This window comes from Etheostoma cragini, chromosome 3, assembly GCF_013103735.1.
Source record: "Etheostoma cragini isolate CJK2018 chromosome 3, CSU_Ecrag_1.0, whole genome shotgun sequence".
Taxonomy (NCBI): domain Eukaryota; kingdom Metazoa; phylum Chordata; class Actinopteri; order Perciformes; family Percidae; genus Etheostoma; species Etheostoma cragini.
Genome location: NC_048409.1, coordinates 17,575,182 through 17,587,814, shown reverse-complemented (window position 1 = coordinate 17,587,814; position 12,633 = coordinate 17,575,182). Strand labels below are relative to the sequence as shown.

The window sequence follows — 12,633 nt, the reverse complement described above, 5'->3', positions numbered from 1 at the left end:
GGGGGGGGGGGGGGGGGGGGGGGGGGCGGATCACTTTTTCATGTATGCTCATTCTCTGCCCATGTCTTATTGCAGCTGGGCACCCAGGTGGCTGTTAATTAACGTGCTTGCTTAATAGTGTTTCTGTCTTTGTGGTGCCGCTTAACAGTATCCTAAACTATAAAATACTTGAAAGATGAGGTATATAATATCTTTAAATTAGTTTAATCCAATTTAAATCAATCAATTTCCTTATACATTTAATGATTTGTGAACCATTGGACACTGAAAATGTTATTTAATTTTATGGATTTTAGTTAATAGTTAACCTTTTTGATATTCATATATATATGTATGTATGTACTTACGTCTTTGGCATTGGAGACCATAGTAGCCAGGTGGGCACACACATTGGCCTGTCACATGGTTACATGCGTGCCCCACTTTACAGTCACATGTATGGGCACAGTTCACTCCAAAGAACCCAAGTGAGCATCCTAAGAGAGACACAAGACAGTGAATTTAGGTGAAGACTACTTGTTTCAACTTACGGTTAAAATAGTCACGTAATCATGTTGTGTCAAAGTCAAGTAACAGACTCATATTTCAAAAGGGGACATTTTATAGAAATGTCAGTGAGGGCACTGGCAACATTATCACCAAGTTTTCGTCTATATTACAAGTGAGTGTTTGCGTACTGTGTTGACAGGAGTGGCCGTAGTATCCAGCAGTACAGTTGCAGGTACCAGTAAAACGGTCACAGGTCCCATTGTTGAGGCATGAACAGTCTTGTACACAATCAACCCCGTATTTTCCCTGTGAACATGCTGGAAACACACACACAATCTACCGTAAGTTAAAACAGAGCTGTTTTTTTGAAACTGAGTACAGGCAACATAAATTAGCTAACTGTATTATTATCAGAATGTGCAAATATATGGTTCATATATGGAAACTTTTAATACAGCTGACATAAGACCATTAACAAAACTCTACTATAATAATGGGTTATATTGGTTGATTGCCTTCTATTGCGATTTTTCTAGCTATAAAAAGCAAAAAAGAAATAACATTATAAGGAAGAAAAATGGGAGGCGTAAGTGAGGGTTGAGAAGTGTTTTTTTGTCAACTGAAGTGGATTTCCCATGAACTTATACCGTTTTGTTTAGTTCTGATTATTTTCTGTTGTGTCTATTGCCTGTGAAGTCGTACCAGTGTCACAGCGGCGTCCGATCCAGCCCAGTCCACACTTGCAAGACCCGTCGATGGGGTCACACAGACCCCCGTTCTGACAGCTGCATGTGTTTCTGCACTGCAGGCCGTAGCGCCCCCTAGGACATGCTTGAGAAACATTCAAGAAATATCAGGACAAGACAAGAACTACATGCCCTTCTGTTCTAATCAGCAATCACACCAACGGGAGCGAAGTGTCTATCCGTCTCTTTAACACACACACACACACACACACACACACACACACACACACACACACATATATATATACACAAGATTGCACTAACCACATTCATGTTTATGTGAGGAACAGTTCATTAAAGAGATGGCAAAGTAGTCTAATTTGGCACTGATATAAAAGAATAATCATGTTCTCTGGGTAATTTAGATTGGGAAAACAATAAGCAAGCAGTCTTTGATTTTTCCTGTTTATTTATTTGCTTCCTTGCCAAATCCAGCGACACGGAACACAGAGAACGAGCTACTTATAGGATACTCTAAACATTTAACTAGAGGAACTTAAGTGGTGGTGTGTCCAAGTACATGCAGGAGGCTAAAGAAGAGCACATTTAGCGTAAGCAGTGATGGAAATCCCCATTTGCAATTCAGCTGAATTGTTGATAAAGGGAGAGATTAAGAAAGCCAAACTATGCCTCTGTTTCCCGGGAAAACAGTCCTGTGATCCTCAGAGGCCTCATGTGAAGGAAATGGAGAATTTGTTACTTAAATATACAGTGAGAAATGTTGAGAAATGCTCCCTTGTTTTAGTGCTTGTTTCTCACTTTTGAGTTAGGCCTATTATTTCTGAGGAACTCATGTGGTTCCCACTGGTGCATGTCAGCCTCTATGGTAACCTTTTGTGTACTCAAGAGAAGCTTAAAAGATAAAAACCTCAATACAAACCACGTATAATATCTGTGATATGTTTTACTCAAAGTTGAACAATTAATTGCCTCTTGTAATTTAGTAGTTACTTCTTGCTTAAAAAAAACAGTCTAATACCAAAGCCCCACAAAAACCTGCATTTATTGTCAATAGTATTTTTGTTTTAATGTTTAACAAATTTGCTAATTTTATTAGCTATCACTACTATATATCTCAATCACTATAACTATATTGCTTTTATATTAGATGTTGATTTTAGCACCAAGTAAGCTTTTAAAAGGTTGAGTGATAAAAACGACAGGGACTGGTGTGATATAGCTGATCAAAACAAAACAAAGTCATCGGTTTAGCGTTACCTTGTTGGCAGGACTGTCCTATTCTACCAGGGGGACAAACACACTTCCCAGTTGCGGAGTGGCATTGCCCTCCTTCCCCACAGGAGCACAGCTTAGCACAGTCCTTCCCAAAGTACCCACTTGGACAACCTGTGGAAATCATAACACCTTATTCAAACATAAGTTACGAAGATAAATATCTTTATAGGCCTTGTGGGTTGACCAACAAGAAGGCTGAATTGACACGGCTAAAACACTAACTCCAAATAATGTTAATGAAGGGGTGCAACAAAGACTCTTTTTCATTCTAGAGTGCAAACAGGTGGGAAGTTTCTTTACTCACTTGAGCTGCAGTCAGCTCCAATGAAGCCAGGAGGACAGTAGCAAGTCCCAGTCCTGAAGTCACAGCGACCACCATTGATGCAGCTGCATCTGGACTTGCAGTTTGGCCCAAAGGTCCCTGCCCGACATCCTGGAGACAAACCATAGTGATGAGATGGAAAGAGAATGAAAAAGCGGGAATAAGATCATTGTTGTTATGTCATTTGACAAAGATTCAAAGGTTCTTTCATTTTAAAATATAAACATTATGCAGTCAATAATAATCAATGCATTTGACATCAATTTAATCTATAAATGGGGCCAAATATGTACACTACTACCACATTTCTCCCTCCTTTTTAACTAAGGGCATATAAGCCAAGCTTCAAATCAGCCCAAACAGACAGCAGATAATCATCAGTGTACTTACGTATTTCGCAGCGTGCCCCGTAGTAACCAGGTAAGCAGCTACATTTCCCAGTCACAGGATGGCACTGCTCTTGGTCTCCTGAACATTGGCACAGCTGGCTGCAGTTTTGCCCAAACATGCCAGCAGGACAGGCTAAGATGATACATCCAGAAATATATCATATACAGTGTACACAATAGTGGGGCCATTTGATCAGATTTAGACAGAAGTAGGCACGTGATTTGTAGGGAAAATAAAGAAAAAAAAAGGGTTTTCCTTAAACCATGTTGTAGATGCAAAGGTGATTTGAAAATACACAGTTCAATAAGTGGGTCAAAATGACTTGTATTGGAATCAATGGTTCTTGTTAATACACGTACAGTCATTCAGTAGTCTGACCACTTCAGTTATTTTGACATTTTGAAAAGTTGCCGCTTTTTGCTAAAATGGTTTGAATTCATTTTAACCTCATCAACGTACGCTAATTTACGCAATGTTTGCAAATTTATTAAACTGAAAAAACTGAAATATCACATTGACATAAGTATTCAGAACCCACCTGTGGTAGATTCAGTTGATTGGACATGATTTGGGTAGGCACACACCTGTGTATATCAAAAGGTCTCAAAGCTGACTCTGCATATCTGAGCAAAGATCCCATCATGAGATTGAAGGAACTGCTTGCAGAGATCCTACACAGAATTGTGTTGAGGAAAAAATCTGGGGAAGGCTACAAAATAAAGTCTAAAGGTTTCCAAGATCACATTGACATCTTAAATGGGAGAAGTTTGGAACAACTAGAACTCTCCTAAAGATGACCACCCTGCCAAACTGAGCAATCTGGGGAGAAGGGCTTTGGGAAAGAAAGCTGACTGTAGCTGAGCTAGAGATCTTGTATGGAGAAGGGAGAAACTTCCATGGGGACCAACCCTGCTGCAACACCGATCCAGGTGTGCAATCCTTTGTCTCGTCATACCCAAGAAGACAAAAGTGCTTCAACTATAGGCCTACTAAGTTAAGGGTCTTAATATTTATGGCAATGTAGTATTGGCGTTTTTCTTTTATTAAATTTGCAAACATTTTAAATCTCGTTTTGCTATGTCATTATCGGATGTGTATTGATGAGGAAAATTGACATAAAGCAATTTAGCTTCATGCTGTAGCATGAAGGGAAAAAAGAATGCACTGTATGCTATCTTAACTACTTTGTTCAAAATAATTGAAATTCCAATTTAAAAATCCAATATTTATTTGTAAAATTTCTGATCAAATTATAAAACATGCAAATATCAGGCTTTTCTTTATATTATGCTAGCTACACTTCTTGATTTTGCCAACAGTTCCACAACTACAGTCATGTTAGATGGCAGGCTAATGCTAGCTAGCTAGTAAAGCAGTGTTATTTGTTTAGAAAAATATTTTTTACATAACTGTAATCAAAGTGTAACTGGTACAATAGTAGAATATATAGACAAACATTATAGTAGTTTGTGGGAACAAAGAACCATTTTGCTTTCCTTCCTCAGATTACTCTGTGAACATACTAGAACATTCAGTATTTACTATAACGAAACCAAAACTCCCAACAACTTTCCCTGGTGTTCAATCACCAATGGACGCAGAGGGACATTCGTTCACACACCCTTACTGCATAGTTTATACGTAAACGGTCATCACAATAATGAACTGAGTCCACAAACAATCAGTCATAGCCAACAAGATAAATCTGTGAACCGAACATGTTTTCGGGTGAGACCGCAACACTCAGCTACTCAGTCGGGCAGCAGCAGGCGGCGTGTGGGACAGATAAGAAAGGACTCCAGACTAAAGAGGCAATTACGGTGCTGTCATTATGCATGTCTGGCTTCCAAAGGCCCTTATCTGCCGCCGAGGAGACAAAAACAATGCCTTCTGTTTTACTTGGCAATTGGTGTGTAACATTTATCAGATGTCTGGGGAGTGTGTGAGGAGAGGAAGGGAGCTGAGGTGGTGAGGGGGGGAGGTAAAAGGAGTGGTGAGCAAAGCTACAGTCCTAAAGAGCACGGTCTAAATAATGAAACATTAGCATAAAGTCCTGTGACAGTGAGGGTTTAGTGCCTCTGTAAAGTGCATTTCCTGGAATAGAATAAATGGTAATCTTTCCCAGGAGGACCAGGGGAAATTTTTAATCAGTATTAACAGAATGATTCTTGTTGATCACATCACTCCCATGATGCCTTTCCTTCCTGATGGGAGTGGTGTGTTTCGGGGGGACAGTGTTTCTATCAATAAGGCACATATGTCAGTCAAGTGGTATTAAATGCATGACAGTGAAATTAGCCATGTGCCAAGGCTTTCCCAGTAACTAGTTATACATAAGTGACATTTGTGAGGTGCTACATTTCCAAAGATGTTAAGAATTGAGTTTACCTTTTTATAATATATATATATATATTATTTATTCTTACGTTTTGCACAGCCAAGCCCTGTGAGTCCAGCTGGGCAGCCACAACTCCCCGTCTCATGGTGACAGGACACTCCAACATGGCACTGACACTGTTGGACACAGGAAGCACCGTAGGACCCCGGAAGGCAGGCTGTGAGTACACATACACATGCAGGCACACATCCGTCAGTTTACTCTCATGTTCAAAGCTTGCCTCATTGCCACTTTCATTCTGTTGCAATTTCCCCGGTCCAATACACACTCACGTTTGTCACACCTGGCTCCCCTCCAGCCTGGCTTGCACTCACAGAGGCCTGTCACATGGTGGCAACTGGAACTATGGACACAGTCGCAGCTCTGCTCACAGCCATCTCCAAAGAATCCCTTAGAACAGGCTTCAGACAAGACACACAAACTTCCGTGTTCAGTATAGAACATTCAAGTCTGAGAAAAACAAAATCCACAGGTCCACATTTTATCCTTCTTAGGCTAATTACACAATTTGTTTTGACACCGCAAATTTCATGATCGCAGGAGTAAGTAGAGCTTAACTTTTGTTTTGCTGCTGCTTGACAGAAATGTTATAAAATGTAGCACAGAGAGAAACTGCTGGCAAGCATTGTATCTGTACATCTCAGTGCGACAGGTGAGAAACAGACTACAGATGATAATTTGTGTGTACTATGGCAATCAAAAACAAAAATTCCAAATACGAACTGAGATACTGTGGTGCAACAGTGCTGATGCAAAGTCACCTGACTGACAGAGCTTTCCAATCCAACCAGGCAGACACACACATCTCCCTATCACTCTGTCACATTTCCCTCCATTCATACAGCTGCAGGCCTGGGTACAGTTCTCTCCAAAACGTCCTTCTTCACACTCTAGGAGAGAGGGAAAGGAAGCCTCTGATGGAAGTTGCATTCAAGAAATTATATGTTTCAAAAATGCAAAAGGGTTTTAAGAGTTGTTTGTTTCTTGGCTTAGCTTAGTTAGCCTCCCCACAATGTAATACATTATACTGTAGGACTCACCTAACTCACAGGTGGCTCCAGTCCAGCCAGGCGGGCAGGAGCACTGGCCAGTCATGCTATCACAAGAGCCTCTGTTTCGACACAGACATTGACCAGAACAGTGTTCCCCATATTGTCCTGCAGGACAGGCTGAACTCACATACACATAACACAGTACAGTATAAAGAGTTATTGATAGAGATTGAGAATATAATGTAGACAATTGTAGAAAAGTTTAGTAATAATGAAAATATATGTATCAATGTGACATTGATTGTGAAATAGAATTTATAAGACAGCAGAAAGTCGACAATTAGGAGACACACTGTCCACTTCACATGCATTCGATAAGTAAACCTGCAACTACCATACATATTTTGACTCCTGAGGTGTGTTATAGCATTTGTTTGTAAAAATGTTTATAACAATGCAAGAAACCAGGGTGTTAACTACTGATCTCAAACGTCTGACATTTGGACTTGAAAAGTCCCTTTAAAGGACCAAACCAGCGTGTTTCCAAATTGTGTCTCTTAGACTACAAAATTTCTTCCTTAGGTTTTGCATGACCATTTTCAAATATAAAATGATATACAACTGTAGATTGTCTTTGTGAGAGTATTTTCAGGCAGTCATTGCTATCTCTTATTTGTTGTTAAATTTAAGAATAAACTATCACACTCAATGTTCAGTACATGAGCTTAAACATACAAACCCACTAGTGTTGCCTTTTAAGAAAACCGCAGCAAAACCTTTTGACAGGGTTTGTCATGCTACTTAAGTGATGAGCTACTCACGCAGTTGACAGCTGACTCCAGTCCAGCCAGCTGCACAGCTGCATTGCCCAGTGACGTGGTCACACCTGGCTCCATTCTGACACTCACAGGTCTGACGGCACTGCTCCCCAAAATGACCGTCCGGGCATTCTACCCATTCAAACCACACAGACACAAGTACACAATCGCACACGCGTGCACACGCATGCACACGCACACATACACGCACACATACACACACACACACCATATTTAGAATTAACTTAAAATGCAAATGCAATTGTACATGCTGTAAAAGTATGAGAACAGAGTTCTAGAAGACATTCTGAGACATTTTCAGCACACATACTGTAAACTTCTCTGAAATGACCAAAGTCCAAGATGACATTTGGAGTCTAAGAAAGAGGAAAGCGCGCTAATAACAGAGATGCATCATTAAGTCATGCAAGTGGCTTTCTGCTGACTCTGGCTCTAGTAGTTAGGACCACAAAATGGCTTTGGCAAGAGGAAAGTCTTGAATAAGACTGCAGAATGACAGACTAAGAACTTTAGTGGGCATTTCACTGGATTCATTAAAACAACGGCATGAAACTTTAGCATGAGAGCACAGATTGGTTAGCTACTAAAGACTCTTCCGAGTTATGTTCTCTTTCCTAATGTTGATCGCTATAAATGTGTGGGTGCATTTATCCAGAATAGACCTCAATTAAACTGTGTATGCCAAAGGGCAATCTTGTCTCTACTTTCTCCACCCTCACCCATCCCTAAAAAAAGTAATTGGCAATGTCTCATTATAGAGATAATTGTTCACAAACACAGTTGTGTTTAAGGGGAGGATGTCGTGATGGGCTGCAGTGAGGGCGTCCCTCACACCCCATTTTAATGATGTGGCTTCCATTACCCAGAATGCAGTGTGGTCCTGCCCAGCCGGCGGTGCATAGGCAAGCTCCTGTGATGTGGTGGCAGCGGGCACCGTTCCTGCACTCGCACATCTGGCCACAGTCAAGACCGTAAAAGCCGTCCGGGCACACTGTGGGCCAAGATAAAACATCCGACTGGTTAGAACTGGCAGCTTCACAGAAGAGGAGAGGAAAAGGTTTAGATGCCAACTTTCTTTCAAACCTTTTTTTAGTTCTTTCTCTCTTTCCCTCTCTACTCCTCCTCTTACTTTCCCTCTCTGTCTTACCACCTACTGAAAATACAAATATCAAGTTGCAGTACCACGCTGCGGCTGTTCATTTGCAGAGTGTCTGCATTCGTTAAGTGAGCTCATGTCCCACATGTGTGGTGGATCTGGGCCACATCAAAGTCGATGGCAGCTCGGAGGCCGTTCCCTTTCTGGGGTAGGGGGCACAGAGAGCTGGTAATTAGAGCACCTGCTGAGTCAACAGGCCCCACCAATACACAGGAAAACAAAGCCAGGTTACTGTGCCCCCCTCACACACATGCACAAATACTGTACCTACAGCATCACTGCTTATGTGAGGATATTCCCACTCTAAAGAAGAGCCAGATAGATTGTTTTAGTGTGTGTAGAGTCAACTGACACTCAGAGAGTTTGGTAAACATAGTGGCTTCCATCCACAAGAACCTAACCAGAGCCAGGGGGATGAACAAGCCTCTCCTCTTCTGGGATATTAATGTTGTCTGTAAGCATGACTTCATCAGAGCCGGAAAGAATGACTGTTTATTCAAAGCCTGTTTTTGATAGCGCAATTTGTCACTAAAGATATCACAGCCTAACTCCAGCATAATAGTTGTATTTTGCAATAGCAAAAGTTCTACCATTCTGGTTTTTATTTATAAGAAAGCTTCACAGGTTCAAGTGACTGGCATCCATTGAAGACATTTCTCTCTTCTGTTTTCTGTTTCTGATTGTGTATTCTAAATGACACAGTACTCAGGGTGTTTCCCTAAAGTTTATGCATCGTACCCTCCTCTTGCTCCAATTGATGATGCTGTTGTCCCCTCTTCCTTATTCTCCCTGAACGTCTCAAATTGGGAAAAGTATCCTTCCTGCTCACCAGTTTTTGGCAGAATCATCGCTGTGTTCCCACGCTGACAGCATAATGTCTTTGCCTGCCTCTGTAGTGGTTAGCCTGCGTTGTTATTAAAGACAGCCCACTGAAGATGCTGTCACTTGTACATTGTACACATCTGTACATTAGAACTGTGGACTGTAGCAAAGTCACTGGCTTACTGTGGTTTATTATTATGATAACTGCTGACACCATGGCAACATCCTTCTGTCTCTGCGGAAAATTGTTTTAGGAATGTTATGCTGAAACATTTCTTTATCAATGACACTGAGGCTTAATGCATCTACACTGTAAAAAATAAACATTAAGCATTTCAGATGAGTAATGTTAATTAGGTCTTCACACAATAATCAGCTCAACATGTTGAAACTATTTTCTTAATTTTCAAATACAGCAGACAAACTCTATGCAGTAAATCTTCAGGGGATGTACCGACAACTCTGAAATACATAAAATATTATGTTTATGCCAGCAGGGGGCGAATGGTTTCCATATTAACCAAAGAGCAGCAATCTGTCATCTGATATTAGGACAGGGTCTGCAAGTGTTTGTAAGTGAAGATTCTTCCCTCTGAGTCTTTGTTTATGGGAATAGGCACAAAGGAATCAGTCCACGCACACACACACACACACACACACACACACACACACACACACACACACACACACACACACACACGCTCTGTGCCATCCCTGAAAGACTCCATCTCCAGACTAAATGAGCTCTTTAAAACAGGAGGATTATTTCCAGATCCCTGGTTGTGTAAGAGCCACTGCTGTCAGCCCATAAAGCAGGTCCAGGGACCACACAGCCGGGGAGAGCAGACCACAGAAATAGAGCGGATAGAGAGAACACAGAATAGAACTTCCTGGTGCCATTCAGGGTCTATACACTGAAAGAGGTCAACACAATAACAACAAAACAACACTGTTTGTTGGACAATAACGCGGATGTTCAAGTTCTTTTTACTACAACTGATTGAACTGTTTTGATGCAAACATCAAAGCTGCAGACCAGAAAATGGCGCACAATCCACGTTAATGGAAGAAGGGGTCTGGTGTGTAGGACCTATGTCAGCACAATAGCTTGTTTCCTCTGACAAAATTCAACTGAAATGTTTATCATCAACCACATGAATGCTCAATTATCCATTTTGCAATAGTGACAAGCTTTCTGAGTGTTTCCATGAACTACACTATGAAAACCGGTGGATGGACAGAAATCGCCCACCTACAATCAAACACTTAAAAGGAAAGTCTTTCCATTTTAATTCTGTGGAACAGATGAACTGAGAGAGATCTGGTCCTTCTCACAGCACAGGCCTCTTCCTGACTTCTCCTGAAGGAAGAGGCCCAGCAGAAGACGGAGAAACTGGACACCTCTGTTTGAGGAGAAAAGGCCTTCAGAAAACAGAATCTGGTCAGACCGATAGCCTTATTTCCACAGCGACGTCCAATCAGAGTGACGTCTACCCTGAGGCCATTAGACTGTTATGACTAGGGATGTGAAGCTCTGTTCTAGTGTGACATGGCCATGATTTACGATGCACAGTGTACTACGGAGGTGGTATGAATTTCTGGGCCTGGTAGTACACTTACACTAAATCTTAGACTTTGTAATAACATGAGGCCACTTCAAGTCAAAAGACTATAATCAAGAACAAATCTATTACATTGTTAAGACACTTGGACTGTTGGTATGTCTTGCAGTTCAATAAAAATATCCCAATGATGAGAAAAATATTTATTACATGAAGAGTTTCAAATTGCAGGATGCTTGAAAAGAGTTCAACCTATGAAATACAGTCCATCTACCCCAGAATGACTATTACAAATTATATCTTTGGATTTGTGTGGTTTCAAAATGGTTTTGCTTATGACAGCACATGGGCAAGCTGATGATTAATTGAATCTGTGATGATTTACTCAAACTCTGTAAGCAACAAAAAAAATCTAAAGAATGTCCTGCAGTGCCCTCTAGTGGATTAAGATTAGTAATGTCAACTGTTGTGGAGAGAGTGTCCTTTATTTTAATAAAACGTAAGGAACACTACATATTCCTATGGTTTTATGTTTAAGGAAGGGAGCAAAAATGACACAGAAAACACAGTAAAGTCAAAATATACCCTCATGTGCATTCATATTAACCTTGTTGTTCCTAAGAGTTTCATAAAAAATGCCAAGGGGAGTTAAGTGACTCCACATTTGACAGAAAAGTTTGTATAGCTTTGGTTTTCTCACACAAAATACCAACAGGAATAGTATAATATAGTCTCTAAGTACAAACAAAAGAAATCTTACTTTTTTCACAGTAGGTGCCAGCATATCCAGGTGAACACGTGCAGGCTCCACTCACATGGTCGCAGAGGGCCTCATTCTGACACTGGCACTGCTGGGCACACCTCTGCCCATAACTGCCAGCCATACACTCTAACAGTGAACATGTGAGGTGAGTGATTTCACACACAAAATCTTAAATCTTAAGCATTTAAGCAAATGTAGTCGGCTAAAGAAATTCAGTCTCAGGTTACATGGAATAGGCAACATGTTTGGTACTAAATGTACTTCCTGAAGGTACATCCCATTTAGTATATAAAGTCCCTGGAAGAAAATATAAAAAAATACTAAAATAAATCCTATTATATGATTAACAAAAATTTCCAGGAAATTGCTTTCAGGATTGTAAATTAGCTCAAAATATGTCATAAGCAACAATCACCCCATGGTGGCAGTGTTTACTAGACTATATATTTTAAAACTTGGAAGTAACTTACTCTTTTCACAGTGTTCACCAGTGAAGCCGGCCTCACACGAACACTGACCGGTGACCGGGTCACAGCCCAAGCAGTTCTCTTTGCACTGGCATTTAATGAGGCAGTCTTGGCCCCAGTGACCGGATTCACATGCTATGAAGGTCAGCAAAGTGTTCCAGTGAGAGATATGTATAATCTGTCATTATCATTTTTATAAAAATAACTATAGTTCCTACATGTTGCACAGTCATGGCCTTTTTTGCCAGGAGGGCAGATGCAGCGTCCGGTCTGTGGGTCACAAGTGGCCTCAGGATGACATGAGCAGCGCATCAAACAGCCTGGTCCATGGAAACCTGGGGGGCACTCTGGACACAACATGACATTCAGATTGCTTTAACCTGTTGAAATTCACTGGAAAATATATGATTTTCTCGCCTAAATTTTTACCCCCTAAAACATGCTGCAGTTT

General features: G+C 40.9%; 1 protein-coding gene across 2 annotated transcripts in view; it reads right to left on the bottom strand.

The window, feature by feature from the left end:
- LOC117942232 (multiple epidermal growth factor-like domains protein 6) overlaps positions 1-12,633 on the bottom strand; it is a 51,488-nt gene that overhangs the window by 3,031 nt on the left and 35,824 nt on the right. For both annotated transcript variants that reach the window (XM_034867594.1, XM_034867595.1), the window contains 15 exons: positions 12,401-12,529; positions 12,186-12,317; positions 11,713-11,841; positions 8,275-8,403; positions 7,395-7,523; positions 6,622-6,750; positions 6,343-6,471; positions 5,854-5,982; positions 5,610-5,738; positions 3,184-3,315; positions 2,776-2,904; positions 2,454-2,582; positions 1,192-1,320; positions 678-806; positions 348-476 (listed from right to left, as the gene is read on the bottom strand). In XM_034867594.1, coding sequence (XP_034723485.1) covers positions 348-476; positions 678-806; positions 1,192-1,320; positions 2,454-2,582; positions 2,776-2,904; positions 3,184-3,315; positions 5,610-5,738; positions 5,854-5,982; positions 6,343-6,471; positions 6,622-6,750; positions 7,395-7,523; positions 8,275-8,403; positions 11,713-11,841; positions 12,186-12,317; positions 12,401-12,529 — 1,941 coding nt within the window. The remainder of the gene's footprint in view (positions 1-347; positions 477-677; positions 807-1,191; positions 1,321-2,453; positions 2,583-2,775; positions 2,905-3,183; positions 3,316-5,609; positions 5,739-5,853; positions 5,983-6,342; positions 6,472-6,621; positions 6,751-7,394; positions 7,524-8,274; positions 8,404-11,712; positions 11,842-12,185; positions 12,318-12,400; positions 12,530-12,633) is intronic.